At 38.7% G+C, this 18,997-nt stretch overlaps 2 protein-coding genes across 7 annotated transcripts in view; one reads left to right on the top strand and one right to left on the bottom strand.

Moving 5' to 3' along the window:
• The window catches only part of TTC3 (tetratricopeptide repeat domain 3), a 64,740-nt gene extending 51,223 nt beyond the window's left edge, over positions 1 to 13,517 (bottom strand). For 2 of the 6 annotated variants that reach the window (XM_040577328.1, XM_040577339.1), the window contains exons 1-10: positions 13,393 to 13,517; positions 12,796 to 12,881; positions 9,872 to 9,917; positions 8,614 to 8,746; positions 8,132 to 8,219; positions 6,873 to 6,926; positions 4,448 to 4,571; positions 3,421 to 3,506; positions 2,682 to 2,776; positions 926 to 988 (exon numbers count right to left, since the gene is read on the bottom strand). In XM_040577328.1, coding sequence (XP_040433262.1) covers positions 926 to 988; positions 2,682 to 2,776; positions 3,421 to 3,506; positions 4,448 to 4,571; positions 6,873 to 6,926; positions 8,132 to 8,219; positions 8,614 to 8,746; positions 9,872 to 9,917; positions 12,796 to 12,881; positions 13,393 to 13,462 — 845 coding nt within the window. In that variant the 5' untranslated portion in view covers positions 13,463 to 13,517. Of the gene's footprint in view, positions 1 to 925; positions 989 to 2,681; positions 2,777 to 3,420; positions 3,507 to 4,447; positions 4,572 to 6,872; positions 6,927 to 8,131; positions 8,220 to 8,613; positions 8,747 to 9,871; positions 9,918 to 12,795; positions 12,883 to 12,971; positions 13,346 to 13,392 lie in introns of those variants that run through there. The other 4 variants (XM_040577350.1, XM_040577355.1, XM_040577362.1 and 1 more) reach the window with 4 other exon arrangements.
• On the top strand, positions 13,502 to 18,997 carry LOC121079754 (phosphatidylinositol glycan anchor biosynthesis class P). Its single transcript, XM_040577426.1, is given in 5 exon segments — positions 13,502 to 13,679; positions 14,879 to 14,951; positions 15,467 to 15,530; positions 15,532 to 15,586; positions 18,382 to 18,997. Coding segments are annotated over 5 exon segments (510 nt in total). The 3' UTR covers positions 18,522 to 18,997.

Below are 18,997 nucleotides of genomic sequence, written 5' to 3'. Positions count from 1 at the left end.
AGAAGACCTAAGCAAGGCCATAAGCTGAAGATCCTGACCATATCCACAGCAAACAGGCAAGTGCTTCCACAAGAAATTGGACAGATAAATTAGCTGGAGTGAAGAGGCATAGTTGAGAATAACCAAGGTAAAAGATGATTGATACTGAGAAGTAGGGCTACTCTAGATGAAGCAGAAACAAAGCTAGTGGCTGTGAATGCTTCATGGAAAGCTACAGCAGGAATTAAAAAGGATGTTGCTGAAGTGAAATGCTGAAGTAGTAATTGAAAAGACCTGCAACACGTTGAAAATAATAAAGAAGCAGCTAACAAGTAGAATGGGAGAAGTTGGACCATATTCATATCACAAAGAAAACAAGCAAGGAAAAGAAACTTGAGTAAAAGACAGTGGCGTACAGAACATCAAGATACTAGGAGATGATGAAAGCCTGGTATAGCGCTATCAAAAGTTGCCCTTGAGCACTGTCTAAAAAAAAAAAACAAAACACCATCATGACACGAGGCTAGAGACAAAGCCAAGCTGCAGTAAAAGGTTCATAAACATAAGCTGAGTGAAGGCTCATACACATGATTTTTAGCTTAACAAGTGGCTTAAGGAAAAATAACTCCCAGAAACACACTAATCTCTTCTTCAAAAGGTTTACTTCTTCAAAAAGTTTAATAAAATCACAATACTCACTGGTACTGAGGGTTTTTTCCCCCAGTTGTATAACCTCCCTCCCACCCCTTCAAATTTTAAATGCCATGACATACTGCCAGTAGATACAGCTAATATTACTCATTTCTCTTAATATCAGTTTCCTGAGGTAGTAACATCACACTTACTATAAATTTTAGTTTTTTAAATACTTCTTTCCTAAGTATACTGCCAAGCTGTAGTAAAGGAGATCACAAACATTACAGATTATAAACAAGGATTTACTCACTTGTACTGTCTTGTGAGAATTAAACAAAGAGCTCGGTTTCCATACAGAAGATGGTTTGCAGGACTGAAAAAAAAGAATATACATATATATTAAAAAGTTAGTAATGCATATTACTTCTGGAAATCTTAAGAAAAAAATAGTAAGTTCACACAATAATTGTCTGCAAATGCTCTAGCACAAACACTATAAACAATTATATACAAGCTTCCCTCAATAGTCCCAGTGATTTACAAGTCATTAAGCTTATTAGTTTTAATTAGGTAGTAATTTATAAGATTTGGGTCCAACAATTTCCAACCAATTCAAATTACTTTCTACCTTGACTGTCATGTACATCCCATTTTGTTTTGTTCTACAATTGCTAACTTCCAATTAAACCACAAATTTCACGAACACTTCTGGATCTCTGGTTCTACAGCTGTTTCATAACCCTCTGTCTGACTGGGCAGACCAAGCAGCAGTTCTAAAGAACTAAAAACACTGCCCCTGAAGTACCTAGTGGAGAGCGAGAGGAGGGAACCTGTATATGTACTACAACAACCACTTGAAACAAAGCCAAAAAGGATGCAGCTATATAGGGAAGGAGTATGTTGATGACGCCAATGAAAGTCAGCTCAGACTGGGAGAAGGCAAAAGAAAAGAGTGCATACAGCAGCTGAAAAATTCCCTAGCTCCAACACACCAAGACTGAGCTGGCCTTCACTTTCCAACAGGGTCGTAAGGACAAAGATCAATTTGTGATAACTGTTAAAACAGCTCTGCTCAACAACCCCTTGAATCTGTGTGATTTCCTGTACTCTTTCACTGAATTCTGCTCTTCCCTCGATCTCATCAACTACAGTGAGCAAAGCCTTCTCAGCCTGCTCCATCATCTCAGACACAAACACTTGATTGAAGACAGCTTAACCAACTTTTCAGGGAAGTTGAAATCAGTTTCAATTTGGGATTGAAATGTATCCTATTATGTGACATAAAATCTGAAGCAAGACATCACAAAAGTCATAATCTTCTCAAATGCATGACTATAAAGCTACAGACTTCAAAATAAAAAAAAAAAAGAAAAATTAGAACAATCTATTTTTTATGAAAGGTGGGATTTCTGTGAGTTCCACCATATTCCACAGATACTGCAGCTTTTAAAAGCAGCATTTGCTTGACTACAACACAAGTAGCAATGACACCAAATCAATATGCTGTCAGTAGTTCACATTACATGTGAGCCATAGGAAGGGGACCAAAGCTCTATACGTACAGGAAACAAATTCTACTTTAAACTGACTCCTTGTCCCTTCACGAAAACCAGATAATTCTCCAAATCCCTTTAGCAAATGACTTTGGGAGAGAAACGAAACAAAATTTACAAAAGGAAATTAAGTCCATTGCATCTATATGCAAAGAGCAAATATTTTAAAAATATAATTTGTTCTTGTTCACTAGGTTCTGCAGCACTTCTGAGACGGTAAATATTTGTAATGATTGGTCATGCTGTTCTGCTAGCTTGTTATTTCCTTTCAGATTTACTCTACTTACTATTAGCCATCTTAGATCAGCTTTATGTCTAACAGAACCTCTGGAGAAGAAAAAATACAACTAACCAAAAGAAATAAAACATAACAAAAAGAGTGCTACACAGCTTTTTTTTTTTTTTTTTTCCCCTCTTTGCCTTTCCCCCCTTCCCACCCCCTCTTTTTTTAATTAGGTATCATTTGGCCTCTAGAGTAGCTCATACAATCTAGTTAGCCAGTTCAGTTCTTACCAAAACTCTATGGCTTTAGTATACGACATTATAGCACAATCAAAGTTTCCTTGGGAAAACTCCTCATTTCCTTTCTGTTTCATAGATTCACTGTTCTGTGAAATCAATAAAAAAACAATTCAGAAACCACTTTAATTAAACTCAGTTGCAATGTGAAGTAAGGAAAAATCTGGCAAGAGTCAGCTATTTTTTTATGCTTCCCAAAAAAACAAACTTTATATATTCACTATTACCTGAAAACTAATGCTTTTAATTTGTTGTAATGTACTAAGATTTCAAGCATACAAGTAAAAGTGTTGTGCAGACAAGAATACAATGTACACCAACTACAAAGTAGGACTAACTCAAAAGCTCCCTTGGTATCCATAATACAGTTATTATCAAAAGCAAGTGCATGTCAAACAGCAAATTAGACTGAGTACAGCACAGCTCAACCAGTTCAATACTCGGTGCTTTTCAACATAGTTCCTGATTTCAGCAAGGAAGACACGGGACGTTTGGGACAGGACATGGATGAACACTGTCCAATGTACAGTGGCAACATAAATGACTACTGTTCTGCTTATTAGGTCTGGATCCCTCAGGAAAGCTATTTTTGTCTAGACAATTACTCACTCAAGGTTTTGAAACCTGTATCTTTGATCATTTGGCCATTTTTATCATTTTCTAACCCTAAAAACAAAACCAAAAAAAAAAAAAACAACAATTGATAATCACAAACGTTGACATATTCTCTTACCTTCCTACAGTTTTCACAGGTCACAGCTTTAAATTCTTCAACTAAATTACAATCTTCCAAGGCAACTTTTGTTATATAACGTTTGCCTGTAGACAAAATTCAGAAGAATGCAATAGACAAAGAAATAATCAAAGACAAGTAGAGTTCATCTTCTGTTAATAATTGTGCTCTATTTTATGTCTGAAAACAAAATTTGGCATACCAAATAAATAATAGAAACAAACTGTGTGACAGAAGTGTTCAAAACAAAGGAATCATTTATTAGCGGGTAAGCCAAAAAAACTTGTCACAGGCAGTTAAAACCTTTATGCATTTGTTTTTTTTTTCAAGCAATCAAGTGAAATATGGCTTTACTTTAAAGAATTTGCATTTTTAAGAGCTGTTAAGATTTCTATTTTAAAGAATGTGTGCTTTGGTACTAGACTATAAAAAGATTCTTCTCCTTGCATGCTAGTTCGATTCCAACCATTCAGTTATTTACTGCAATAGCTGAGTTACAATGTACATATGCAAAACATAAGAGCAGAATACAAGCCATTCAACAGACATCAAAAACAGTGGACTTGGGAACCTGTTGTCATTTCAGCAGAAGTTCTCCTGCTAGCGTGAATAGCCTACAGCAACTCCCACGAGCTACGTAGGCTTATTTTTGAAATATGACTGACTGACACCTCCATTAATATTTTGACAAAGCCCTCTGCCAAACATTTAACAATAAGACCCAATTCATATTTCAGAGACGTTTCACCCCTAAGTTAGAGGTTCATAGACTACGGGCACACACAGTTTTTTGTCCTTGTTGTCCATTATGAATTTTCTCAACAGCTGTTCAGCAAGAACATATGCACTGTGAATATGACCCATACAAAGAAACTCAAGAAAGAATTGACTGTTTAAATAAACAGAAAACAACACTATTTTTCCAGTCATTCCCATGCTGATGAAAAGCATACAAATATTCCTATTTCATAACTATAACACAGGTAGCTTTCCAACTGCTTGTTTCTTCAGAAGTGTTCATACTTACATTCTGCAAAGAAAATTTCAAGATAGATCCAACCAAAATCACCAAGTTTCTCCAACTTCTGCAGAATACCAACATCACCTGTATATCTGACCCAATCAAGTGCATCCCCAACATCAAAGACACCCTAGTTCAATTGAAGAAAAGGGAAAAAATAAAAAAAAGTAAAAACAAAACAGTAACTCTAAGTCAATACAAAGCAAAGTCCTAAAGAAAAAACAACCCACCACACAAACCACTAATTGAGTTGCAATAGTGGAAATACTCCATGTAAATGTAACAAACAGTACTATTATAGCACTTACATGATGCACTTGTTCCCAATTTGTTAGCTTTTCAAATAGGCAATAGCTCAGAAATACAAATATCTAGGTAACCCAAACACAGCGTAATAAAACATCTGTCCTCATTCTGTGAATATGCATTTTCACTAGGAGACAGGAATCATTCAAATTATAAAATTTGATTTACAAATATTTTTGATGACTGCAACAAAATTGCTTTAGTGTGAAGTGACAAGCCTGATTTAAGAAATAACATTCACCAGGCTGTTAGATATGCAGGCAGGGCTAAGATTTAATTCCATAAATCATAACTTTCCTTCCACTCAAAGTAAGTTTAACTGTTTGAGCTACAGAACTTTATTTGAAGGAAAGGGATTGAGTGAAGAATGCCTGTTGCCTAGGATACTCTCATATTACTTGAATCTGTAGATTTTAAAAAATAATTTAAAAACCCACATGACTGAGAAAAATATCACTAAAAATTCAAAAAACTGGGTTATCCAGCAGCAACTTACAGTTGTACCTATTCTGCTTTTCCTACTGCTACTATCAGTTTTGATATGGTCTTCAAAATTAAACGTCTTTTTCACGTTTGCAGTTAAACCACAGAGCACAGCCGAAACTAGGAAGTGGGGACTAAAAATGATAAATGTAGGGAAACTAAGAATGTTCTCTTAACAAGGACAGTTCTATCAAACATTGAATTTGACAGTGAACACAGATCAGCAGGTTCCCTTGCCCCACCCTTAGCCAGCCATTCACAATCTTTCAGACTGAATCAGTACCACTATTTGAGAATCTCTTGGAAGATTCTCAACCTGTCTCCAACGAAGACCATTTTTAAAGGTTTGCATCATTGCAGCAATCAAGCACAGTCCCATTTGTAGCTCTGTAGCCCCATCTTACAGCACCGCCGTTGCTAGTATCAGGCCACAGGACTGCAATCTGTTGGGTTTACAACTTGTCCTACACCTTGTCTTGACCTACTCAGAGCTCTTGACTTAACTTGATTGAACTGTAACAGCAATTTTTCTTTTGACTAGGTAGTTGTAATTAATTTGTTTTGTTTTTATATGGTACAATAATAGTTTATAATATAGACAGTAGTAACAAGTAGTTACTTGTTACTGCTATGACTGACATAATGATGCAGCACTGAGAAATGGAAGCCAAATATGACAGAACAAAGGCCTTGAGAATTGCAGACACATAAAATAGTTTAGAGAAGTACAGGCATGGGATAGTAACAGATGGGTCAGAAGCTGACACTGAAGACTCAATGGCTATAAGCAACTGGCCAATGGTCATTATAAAAATCAAAAAAAAGAAAAAAACTATGAAGCTGGACAAAATTGGGGTAAAAGCTTTTTAACATACATAAAACATAATATATAATAAAATCAGATATTACTTGAACCTGTACACCAATGAAAACAACAAGCAAGGTATAAGAGTGTTTTACCAAACATAAAAAACCAAACCCAAGTGGATTCTAGACTTGGAAGAAGAATACAGCAACAGCACTCCTCACAGCAAAGGACACCTGATAGTGATGCCTATACCCGCTACCCCCACACAAAGAACAGACTGAAGCCACTGGCTTTAGGATCCCAAGGAGCAGTAAAAGCTAAGCATAACACCACAAAAAGGGTCAGAGACTAGGAAGTGTGTGTAATCCAGCTCCTAGTGAGTTTTTCCATTTAGAATTTTTTTTGTTTTGATTTCTTTCTTCATCTGTAATAACTCATTCTGGAAGATTTCAGTTACACTGTCAATAATTTTTCTCCATACATATAACATGTGTTTGCCTTTCGCCCATACCAAGATTTTTAGTATAACACACTAACACCAGCACAGAAAGAGAGGACAAGCAAAATGCACCAGAGATAGGACATATGAACTACCTCTGGAATTCTCACCCACTTTGATCACACGCAGACAGTATTTATTTCACAGCTCCTGTCACACAGATTTTGTTTTGTGGCTCAGTTGAAATAACTGGCAACCCCAGTCCTGCATGCCTGTATAAGCCAAAAGCTACAGACTATTTATGTGTTTTAAAATTTTGTATATTTGTACACATTTTTTTATATATATTTACACACAAAAAAGCATTCCAATTAAAAGCAATTCCAGAAACTTACATTTTCTATCCTGCTGCCAATTCTCAGTATGCCCCCAATAAAAGGTGGAACGTTCTAGGAGAGGGACAAAAAAAACAAGTAAAAAATAAGTTAAGGCCTGGTTCTATCTGCTCAGGTTCAACTCAATAACATTTTATGTTCTGCCTGAAAGCAGTACCATTTCGACAGTGGCTCTGGTCCATTTCAAAGTTTCAGGAAATATTCGTGTATTCAGTAGCCAATTCCGTACCATTTTTGTTGAAAAATAAATAAATGCTGAAGTGGAAATAGAGAATGCATGGATGCTATGACACCTGCTTAGGAAAGTCAGCTGCTTTAGCCACCTCTGCAGTTATTTAAATACCAAAGATCCAACTGATACAACCAATGAAAAAACATCCAAAACAACAGTACTTCCCCTCCTGAGATCTTCTGCTCCTCCAAATACATTTTGCTCTTACTATCTTTTACATGGACAAGGAGATAAATGCTGAGGAAGTAAGAGGAGGGAAGCACGGGTAAACAGGGGAATGGGAATACACACAGACCCTCTCAGATATACAGATCGTATGGGAGACTACCACAGAAAGAAAAAGCAAAAATAACCCATCACATGAAACAATGCAGAGTAACTGCAGAGACATCCTGAAGTACAAGAAGGTGAAAATAGAGCACTTGGACAGCCTGAAGGAGAAAGCAGCAGAAGGAGCATAAGGAAGTATGAATCCACAACACCAATACATGAATGCCTTATCATAGAAAGTCATATAACAGAAAAACATAGCTTGGTGTTGAACACAGAATTTCATTAAATCAATTAAAAAAAAAAAACTTAAATTTAAAAAACAACAACTTTATCTTCCCCTCAGCTGCTGAAAAACATGTTACACCACTCTCTTCTTTGCACAGTCACTGTTTTAAGTCAACAACAATATCAAATTTTAAATATCATTTGTTGAACATGGAAAAAATAACAGAGAAAAAAATCTGCTTAAGTTATTAATCAGGGAGAGGTGCTGTTTTTCTCACTGATATGACTCTCTTAACCAGGGTCGCAGTCAACTACATTATGGACTCTGCAAAACTTAAGGATTATCTGAACTATAATAAAGCCTGTGATGTGAAACTAACTTTCTAGAAAGCTGTAACTATCAGACAATTCATTCACTCCAGTAAAAGAATATGTCTTATTTAAGATACAATCCCAAGCTGCCTAAGATAAAGAACTAATTAACCTATTATATTTGAAAATAAACACAAACTTAAAACATAATACTTACAACAACTTTTTTAATCAAATCAACAAGGTCTTCCAAAACCTCTAAATCACAGAGTCTCTTCCAATTCCGGTCTAAAATCTGTGAACTGCTTCAAAACAAAACAAGTTGTTATTCAGAAAACTATCACCGGGTAACATGGTCTTACATACTAACAGTTATAGTGATTAGACATAAGCTAGAGCATGGTTACAGAATCTTCAGAGGAAAAAAAAAAGGGGGATGGAAAGATTTTGGTACTTTTTAAATACAGGACATCCATTTAAATGCTCAAATACGTTCTGAGATTCCAAACTTCAGAAACACATTTTTAATATTTTCAACCATATGTTCGAGAACTATGCCTTCTGACCTTAACTAATTTAGGTTATTGTAAAAATATACCTGCAGACTGTTTTACCATTAGTGAGAGCATATGCTGATCTTTCAGAGATAACAAAAATAAATGCAAAAGCTGATGAATCACTGAGAACATGACTACTTACCTCCAATCAGCTACCAAAGAATTACTTTCACTTTTGAAGAGAAGAGGCCAAAAGATGCGTATTTTAATAACGTTGCAATATTCTCTTAATATGTCAACCGGCTGACTGCACCACACTTCACAGGGATCAACATCTTTAAGAAAATAGTTAGGAACTGGACTATACAATTCAGGCATTACAAGTAATTAAAGTCCAACTAAACATTCATAATCACCAGCTATTTCCACAATGCATTCCTATGCACTATTTAACCTGAATGAGATAACTTGAAAACTCTCAGTATACCTTGCAACTTGAGGTTTTGTTTGTTTGTTTGTTTGTAATAAATTGAAGGAGGAGAAGGAATTTATATGGAAGTAAGAATAGAGACCTGCTGGCAGGCTTCCTATTCCTTGCCCAAGGAATGACTTGTGTCCTGAATTTTATTAACATTAATAAACATAACTGAATAAAAGTCTGCTTCTAATAACAAGCCTAACAAGGGCTGTGAGATGCTCAACAGCTAAAAGCAATGCTATTTTCAAAGTAAAATGTGAGCCTCTTCTAGCTGTACCTGTTTAATTATTTTCTATAATAGATTCAGAGAAGTGTGGCATGTAGCAACATGGCACCAAAAAAAAAAAAAATCAATCAACTTTCTTTATTCCCTAGAGGCCAGTGATGCATGGCTCTTTCAAAAATATAATCCATTTCCCTTGGAGGCTGTCTGTAAAAGGTGAAGTTCCTTATTAGACTATTGAGGTGGCATCAAGTACTTTCAGAGGAGTATTATCTGAGCATTTGAGTATATGCAAAAACTCATCTTACAGAGGTGGTGGCTACACCTGAGTTTCCTACATATTACAGGTTATCATTTCTATAGTGTATACAGCCTTTAATAACTTAGCCTGTTAAAAAGCCATCTGCTCTTCTGCAACTATCAAAAAATTAGAGACTGTAGGCAAAGAGCTTTGTAGTTATAAAGACCAATTTGAATGTGTCTTTAGACCTATACAGCTAAAATGTTGCTACAATTAAAACACAGGTAACAAACATAAACCTTAAATCTCCATCCTTGTAACATTAACTGCCTGAACACATCAGTGTTATTGACTATTCACACTGTTCTCACAAATGCATAGTAGGAGTATTCTGCATGTTACATTAGCACAAAAAAAAATTCTTCCAGTGGAAAAAAAGCCAACTAATAATTGAACGATTCAAGCACAGCACCGACAGCGCTTTAGAAAGTTATGTAATATTGGTTTAGTTTACATACCTGTTTTAGGTTTATGTGGAGAACGTTGTACAAATACTCCATGACCCTACAGATAAACATATTATTTCTTAACAATGCTTATCTTGCAAATATGTTACACCAACTATAAATGATTACTTAACAGTTTCTAAAAATTAAACCAATATAAAATCTTTACATCAGAGGAAGGGAGGATTAGAAGTGATTTTTAAATAGTCACCAATTCCTTTTCTCAAGAAAAAAAAAATTTGCATGTACTTTCGCTTTCAGATCAGACACTGGGGACCAGTAAAAAAAGATGGTCCTCATAAACAAGCAGCGTGATCAAAAAGGAAACAAATCTATGAAGCGAAGCATTTGGTAACGAGGAGTCTACTTTCACATTGTATGTGCTTCAAGGGGATTTAATTTGCACCGGTTGAAGTCTAGTCCCATAGACAAAGCATCCATTTGTGGTTGATACATGTTACCTATACTCCTAAAAGCATCTTACAGATCAGCTTCACCTCCAGTGAACCTCACACTAGAAGGTTCCAATAAAGATGTAACATGGAAGATGTGGACACCTGGGATATTTGCTTCAAAAGTGTTCTGATCCAAACTTAAATATTACTGCAGACACATCAACTAAATTCATTACTAATGAACTAAAGTTTAGTTAGCTATTATTAATTGTAATTATTTCATAGTTAACTAAAATACTAACTCAGACAACGTGGACCTAGTCAGGAGAATGATTTCCATGTCCCTACTTATTCTGAGTAGGAGCTTTTTATGAAATTTTAATAATGCTCATTATCCTCTCACTATTCTCTGTGTCCAATCTGAGATGGCTGAATTCTCCCTGCTCCCATCTCACCCCCCCCCCCCCCAATCCTATTTCACCAAGAATAAAATACTACTAGTGTTCACCGTTCTCCCTCATTTCTGGAATTCTGCCAACTGTTTTCTGGGGGAAAAACAAGGAAACTTAAGGTCTGCAATATTTTGCACTATCAAATGACAAACCCCTTTGTATCAAATCTTTGTAATCCACATTTATCATAGCCAAAAAGCAAACAGCAAAAAAATATTTTTACTAGAGTTACCTAACACAATAGTTTGGTTGCATGCCTACAAAATAAATGTCTATCTACATATCCATGACCTAAAAAGCATACTCACAGATTAATAGTTCTGAATGGAAGCAAAGTTTTTTAATGGTTTAAACAATGTATTAAATCACCTTAGGACATTATTCTTCTAAAAAATAATCATTCAAAATCAAGTAATAGACAGCAAAATAATATTCAAGAATACCTAGGGAAACGCTTCATGGTAGCATACTGTAATTACAATACTTTAATGGGTTTAAAACATAGTGCTGCATACAAGCCCCTCAAGCTGAAGAAGAAATTACACTGCTCTGTTTTACAGATCTCTAAAAGTCTATTATTTTAACATGCATTGTGTGTGTCATTTGATGCATACTCTATGCATTGCGTTTACGTACAGCTGTGTTATCATTTCAAAGAAACACACAGCTATCCCTGAATGTGACTGGAGAAATGTACAGAAACAAACTAAATACCAAACGTGTCTTTCATAGTCCTTTATTCTTTCAGTGGCAGATTTCACGGAAATACTGGCATGCTGTGCAATGATGACTTAATAACTTGACCTAAGGTGATGATAATCACATGATCTTGCCCAAAGCAGTACTCCTAAACAGCTATACATGTAAACCAAGGCTTACCCTTAAAAATAAGTTACTACAATGTGAACAAATTCAACAGACCACAACACTAACAGAGAGGAAAAACATTAACTAGTATTTCAAAATCAGTTCAACTTGAAAGACGACTAAGAAAGTCTCATTCACTCCACAGCCTGGCTTTTGCTACAATATTAAAAAAAAAAAAAAGAAACCACACCCCTCACTCACCCCCATCCCCAACACCCATACTTGACATATCAAGCTGAAGGTAGTATTCCCACTAAAGCAGATTTCAAAACCATGATTTTTAGCACTTGCACAGACAGATTCAAGGGTTTTCTTTCCACAGCACAACACCCACATCACTTTAAAAGATAACATGTCTAGTATCCTATGCTAACACCACTGTTTAAATATTTTATTCTGTCCATAGCACAAAAAAAGTCTTTATTGATATAAACAATTTCCAGTGAGACTCACTACTCTGCTGGTAGCAGTCCCTAGTACAGATACAGCTTTACATATTGTAAGAAAGTTATTCGACCTGTACTTTTTATTTCTGCCCAGATTAAAGTATTGTGTGCCAGCTAGCTTGTATTTGGCAGCAGCAACATTTAGGATAAATAACCCATAACTGAATTCTCCAAGCAGCAGAAAGATTAACTGCCACAGTGTTCGTCCTCTAAGATTCTTTGAGCATAGCAAGAATTGGAAAATAAGAGTCAAGGAATGCATTCTTGGAAATATTCAAGCAGAAGAATGCTACAGTTTACGCAATAAAAGCAACAACTAAATAAGCAGAGGTCCTACGGGGCTCAAATGACTAGGGAAAAAAAAAACACAGAAAAGATGAAAAATACAAAGAATGGGTGAATGCTATGCAGTTAGTTTGCTGTCTTGAACTTACATGCACTGTTAGGAATAATTGCTCTGGGATTAAAGGAAGTGACACTGTAAGGTATGTCATCCCATATGCGGCCTGGATACACAGCCAAGAGCTTGGTAAAGTTCTGTCGATGCGACCTACGCACCACTGTCTGGCTTTACATGATTGTATACACATCTGATAAAAGTTGCCTGACAGAGATATGCAGTCTCTGTGCCCTAACCAGATTTAGGGCTTTTGCAAGAGAGCAGCATACGGTGGTGTAAAATACCAGTTTGAACTCATCAAATTACGGATCAGACCTGGGATTAAATCCCACTGGAGCATCTCGCATGTTTTCCATCCAGTCCCAACCCTACTCACCAATTCACAGCACGATTTGTCACCAGCATAAAAAGCCAAGGCTGCAAACTCGGATTCGGATATCGGTTCACCCATGGCGCATGACCCTGAAAGAAAAGGAGTCAGAGAAACATAGATTGGGGGGAGCCAGGAGGCAAACCACCCGCGTTTTAGGGGATTTAAGATGATCACGTCACCTTAGACACCCCAATTTTCCTGGAAGACACGCGTGATTTCTACATGACGTGTATTTCACGGCGTTTAAGCAGAAAACCGGTTAAAGAGCCTCACCCCAGCAGCCCCCCGAGCTACCTCAGCCGCGCCCAGCCCGGGGACCCAAGCACGGGTTGACCGTGCGGCCGGAGGGTTGACCGTGCCGCTTATGGGTTGACCGTGCGGCCGGCGGGGCTCCCGTCCCCGTCCCTCCCCGCGGAGCCCGGAACCGACGTGTCGCAGCCCGGGCACGGCCCCGCACCGCCGGTCACCCTCCTCGGGACGGCCCAGGCCGGGCTGCGGGGAAGGAAGGGCGCTGAGGAGCCCGGCGCGGTGCGTGGAAGGGGGAGAAGGGGAGCGCCCGCCGCCGCCGCCACCGCCACCAACCCAGCGCCCGCCGCTCACCGGCCCCTCCGGAACCGCGGCTCTGCTCCGGGACCCTCCCCGGCTCTGCCCGGCCCCAGCCTGGGCGCATGCGTTCGCCCGCAGCCTGCCCCGGCTGCTCTGAGGGCGCATGTGCGGGGGGTGCTGCACGTCTTCCTCCTCGTCCTCCTCCTTCTCCTCCTTCTTCTCCTGCCTCCCGTACCGCCCCCCAAGCGGAGAGCCCGGGATGGTGGAGAACTCCCCGGCCCCCTTGCCGGAACGGGCGATATACGGCTTTGCTCTGTTTCTGGGATCCTGGTTCGGCTTTAGTGAGTATACCGGAGCGGCACTGTGCTTGCGGGGCAAATGTCGTCCTTCAGGGGAGCCCCCGGGGGGCTGGAGTGGTGCTGAGCTGCTGCTGGAGGGGCAAGGCAGTACTCCTTCCGTGAGTTGTTACAATGCCTTCTGTGACAATGTCAAGTTTTGTCTGTCCCTCGTAGTACTGTGGGGCTTGGAAGGTATCACGGAGTCAAATTATTATGTTAAAAACCCTCTGTATTCTAATTTTAGTAGCTTTTTTACTTGAGCTACTTATGTTCTCACTAATCACTGTAGTGAAACCTTCCCCACCCAAATACTGGAGAAAAAAAAAAAAAAAAAACAAACAAAAAACTGGGTCAATCATTTCACTGCTGATGTGACAGGTGCTTTAGCATTCACTGGGTGTATCTTACATGCCCATACAGGGCTAAAGCTTGAGATCGTGAGACACTTTCAATGCAAGAAATGCTTCTGCAAATGTACTGTAATTAATAGTAGAACAGGATCCTGCTATGAATTTTTCTCATCTTAAGGAGGTAAGTAGAAGGGAAAAGATGTTGGCTTCCATTCATCCCAAAGGAAGCCACCACAGTTCCACAGCTTGTGTCACTGCTTGGCTACCAACCTATTCCCATCAATTTTTGCTAAGCCTTACTCTGGATTTATTGATAGGGATTAAAATTTCTCAGTGTTGTTTTTGTTGATGTGTAAATGGTTATTAGCTTACCATGAGTCGGGAATTGTTTCCAGTATTTTTTTCTGGACTGTTCTTCCACACAAGCACTGCAATTGTACCAGCTTTTTATTTTTTTCAGTCAAATGACCCCCTGCATGATCATTTTCTGCTTTAGTATTGTCTCTATACAGTCTCATTTGGTATCCTTTTACTGAGCTTTTCTTGTGCTGCAGTTCTAAGCAAGTGCAAGAAGTTCTTGTATGTCTATATAGGAAATCAGAAACTAGATGTTAATGCAAATATAAAAGCGATATCATATAAGCAGCTGCAAAATGGTTCCTCCATATTGGGCAGGCTATGTGTGAGATGCATGTTCTACAATGTCTTGGTACAGCTATTTTGATTTCAATTGTGTAAAAGCAAAATACTGTCTTGGTACATCCCAGTGTGAAAGTATTGATCTAGATCTTAAAAAGGAGGTCTAAAATGGTATCAGTTGGACTGTTACGGCTTTTTAATTCTTTTGTGCAGTACTGTATCTTATCTGGGCATATGTTCCTGAGACTTGGCTCTTCTCACTGGGACTAACGTACTGGCCTCAAAAGTAAGTTCAACTTTAAGCTCTTAATTTCAACCTCAGGCTCTTACATTTGGATGTGTGTAATTATTTTCAGACAGGAAACAGTGAAACTATTTTTTAAATAGTGGTCTTAAATTTAATCCATTTTTTCCTGATGATAAAAGACTGTAATCTTTGTGAAGCATTATTTCATGTGGATAAGTAGTTATGTTGAAAATTGTAACGAAACAGATAGTATTTCAATGTTTTATGATAAATTTGAAATTTTGTTTTCAGGGGGTTTGCCAATGAAAATACAGTAGACTTTAAATTAAAAAAAAATCCTCTAAATGAATCTACTTGACAGTTTATACCCTCACTAGTTACAGTGATTCTGCAGTCAGTTCTCTTTGGAGAAACCAGGGTCCCTACTCAGCGGTAGTGCTTCTTTTCATGTTTCCAAGTTTGTGCTAGATGCAATAACAATCACTGCATTAAAACTGTTATATTGTTAGATGTTTGTTATTGCAAAATATAAATTTTAAAATCTGTTTCCTCAGGTACTGGGCAGTTGCTTTGCCAGCATACCTACTAGTTTCTGTAGGAATTGGTTATATATTACTTTTTTGGTATTAACATGATGAGTACCGCTCCACTTAATTCCACGCATACCGTTACAGGTAATTTTATTGGTGTGGGGTTTTTTTTGTTTGGTTGGTTTTGGTTTGTTTTCAAGATTTTGATACTTAGCTGATAATTTCTCTCTCTATATATGTGTAGAATCATAGAATCATTCAGGTTGGAAAAGACCTCTAAGATCATCTAGTCCAACCTTTAACCTAGTACTAAAGTCCACCACTAAACCACACTACTAAGTTCTACATCTACATGTTTTTTGAAGACCTCCAGGGATGGTGGCTCAGCCACCATCCCTGGGCAGCCTATTCCAATGCCATACAACCCTTTCAGTAAAGAATTTTCTCCTAATATCCAACTTAAACCTCCCCTGGTGCAACTTGAGGTTGTTTCCCCTCGTTTTATCACTTGGTGCTCGGGAGAAGAGTCCAATCCCCATCTTGGTGTAGCATCCCTTAAGGTAATTGTACAGCATGATAAGGTCTCCCCTGAGCCTCCTTTTCTCAAGGCTAAACAAACCCAGCTCCTTCAGGCACTCCTCATAAGACTTGCTCTCAAGGCCCTTCACCAGCTTCGTCACCCTTCTTTGGACACACTTGAGCACATTAATGTCTTTCTTGTAGTGAGGGGCCCCAAACTGAACACAGTATTCGAGGGGTGGCCTCACCAGAGCCAAGTACAGAAGGATAATCACTTCCCTAGTGCTGCTGGCCACACTATTTCTGATACAGGCCAGGATGCTGTTGGCCTTCTTGGCCACCTGAGCACACTGCTGGCTCATGTTCAGCTCGCTATTGACCAACACCCCCAGGTCCCTTTTCACTGGGCAGCTTTCCCCCAGTCTGTAGCATTGCATGGGGTTGTTGCACCTCAAGTGGAGGATACAGCATTTGGCCTTGATGAACTTCATACACTTGGCCTCAGCCCACTGATCCAGCCTATCCAGATCCCTCTTCAGAACCCTCCTACCCCTGAGCAGATCAACACTCGTGCCTAACTTGGTATCATCTGCAAACTTACTGGGGGTGCACTCCATCCCCTCGACCAGATCACTGATAAAGATACTGAAGAGAAGTGTCCCCAGTACTGAGCCCCGGGGAACACCACTAGTGACTGGCCTCTAGCTGGATTTAACTCCATTCACCACGAATCTTTGGGCCTGGGCACCCAGCCAGTTTTTAACCCAAGGAAGAGTACACCCATTCAAGCCTTGAGCATCCAGCTTCTTCAGGAGAATGCTGTGGGAAACTTTACTGAAGTCTAGGTAGACCACATCCACAGCCTTTCCCTCATCCACTGAGCACATCACTTTGTCAGAGAAGGAGATCAGGTTTGTCAAGCAGGACCTGTCTTTGATAAACCCATGCTGACTGGGCCTGATCACCTGGTTGTCCTGTAAATGCTGCGTGATGGCACTCGAGATAATCTGCTCCATGAAATTCCCTGGCACCAAGTCAGACTGACAGGCCTATAGTTTCCCGAATCCTCCTTCCAGCCCTTCTTGTCGATGAGCGTCACGTTGACCTTCCCTGGTAGCCAGGACTGCTGATAAATGATGGAAAGCAGCTTGGCCAGTTCTTCTGCCAGTTCTCTCAGCACCCTCGGGTGGATCCCATCCAGCTCCGTAGACTTTTGTATGTCTAAGTGATTTAGCAGGTGGCTAACCATTTCCTCGTGGATTATGAGGGCTTCACTCTGCTCCCTGTCCCTGTTTACCAGCTCAGAGGGCTAGGTGCCTGGAGAACTTGCTACTGAAGACTGAGGCAAAGAAGCCATTAAGTACTTCAGTCTTTTCTTCATCTCTTGTCACTATGTTTCCCCCCACCTCCAAAAAATGATGACGATTCTCCTTAGTCCTCCTTGTTTATATTTATAAAAATATTTTGTATTGTCTTTAACAGCAGTAGTCAGATTGAGCTCAAGTTGGCCTTTTGACCCTTCTAATTTTCTCCCTGCACAGCCTCATGACATCTTTGTAGCCCTTTTGAGTGGCCTGCCCCTTGTTCCAAAGCTCATAAACCCTCTTTTTCATCCTGAGCTCTGGTCACAGTTCACTGTTCAGCCAGGCTGGTCTTCTTCCATGCCAGCTGATCTTTCAGCACGTGGCCTGCTTCTGTGCTAAGAGAGAAAAACTCTTTGCTATCTGATGCAGTGGTTTCCAACTAGTAAAGCATACTCTGTTAGTAAAACAGACAACGTTAGAGGAACAGGGCTTGGGCCTATAGAGCTTGACCAGGCATGTGCTTCTCATGCCACCCTTTCACTTGGTGCCAACCCAAGAGACTGCACGGTTGTATGGCAGGTGAGATGGGGGACCTACTCAGTTTGAAAAGCAGCTACTCTTGTCTTTTTTTTTCTTTTTTTTGCAGAGGGAACTGTTCAGAATGCACCTGTAAACAAGTTTATGCTGTTGTAAGAATGGGTGCTGCATGGTGATAGGAACAAGAAGCCAAGTTAAAGGGAGGGTGAACAGCATTTCCCAGCAGGAATCCTAATATTAGTGTCCACAGTACAGACTGAGCTATTCACTGTAGGGCTTTTTCATTCTGTTTATCTTCAGGTGGTTTTGGTTTAATGTCATATAGCATTTGAAACCAAGCAAAGTTCTAGACAAACATTCCAGCAGAAGGGCAGGATTGATTTCTTCAGGGCCTCTTAATATATGTTTATATATATGTATATATATATATGCACATATATGTTGATATAAAGTGTTTCTGATTTACCATCTTGTTATACCTCAGCACTCAGTAGCTAATTTTATACAGTGTTGCATTATGTAACATTTCTTCAAATAAAATGTCTTTAATATATGGAATGTCTTAACTATTTCCTGTAGATAACTATGCAAAAAAGCAGCAACAGAAGAAATTTCAAGAAGAAGCAATTCCAGCACTGAGAGATATTCCCATCAGTGAAGTAAACAGAATGTTTTTCTTCCTGAAAAAGGAATCTGCAATAGCAGATAGTTCTTATTAAGACTTGTTTGAATTAGCTGATTAGTTGAAGCATTATGTAAGTAAAATCAAAACCTTCCCACGGTAAAAGAAACTTCTTTCTGATTTTATAACAGAGCTTTTTGTTCTGAGTTTCTAACTAAATTATGTAAAATCATTCATTGAGATGGTTTGGTTTTATTATTATGCATGCAGCTTAATAACTTGCATTGATATGAAAATTATGCCACATTAATTTATCTAACTGTTCTTTTGATTTTAAAATAGCATTCTATTACTTGTAGGTTGCTGCATGTAATTTCCCTCTGAGTAAAAGATAAGATTTGGACCTAGCTTAATTTTGTTTCTCACTGAGTCTGGGGAGAGCAAATGTGTTTTATTTATCAAATGCTTAAAGCTTTTTTATATAAGTTAAATTGAAGTGTTTACATTGTAAATGTACAGTTTTCATATGTAAATATTAGTAAAATGTAGTTAATTTTTACTTCCTTAAAGTTA

This window comes from Cygnus olor, chromosome 1, assembly GCF_009769625.2.
Source record: "Cygnus olor isolate bCygOlo1 chromosome 1, bCygOlo1.pri.v2, whole genome shotgun sequence".
In the NCBI taxonomy this organism is placed as follows: Eukaryota; Metazoa; Chordata; class Aves; order Anseriformes; family Anatidae; genus Cygnus; species Cygnus olor.
The sequence above is the reverse complement of the archived record's forward strand: the minus strand, read 5'-3'. Positions and strand labels throughout refer to the sequence as shown.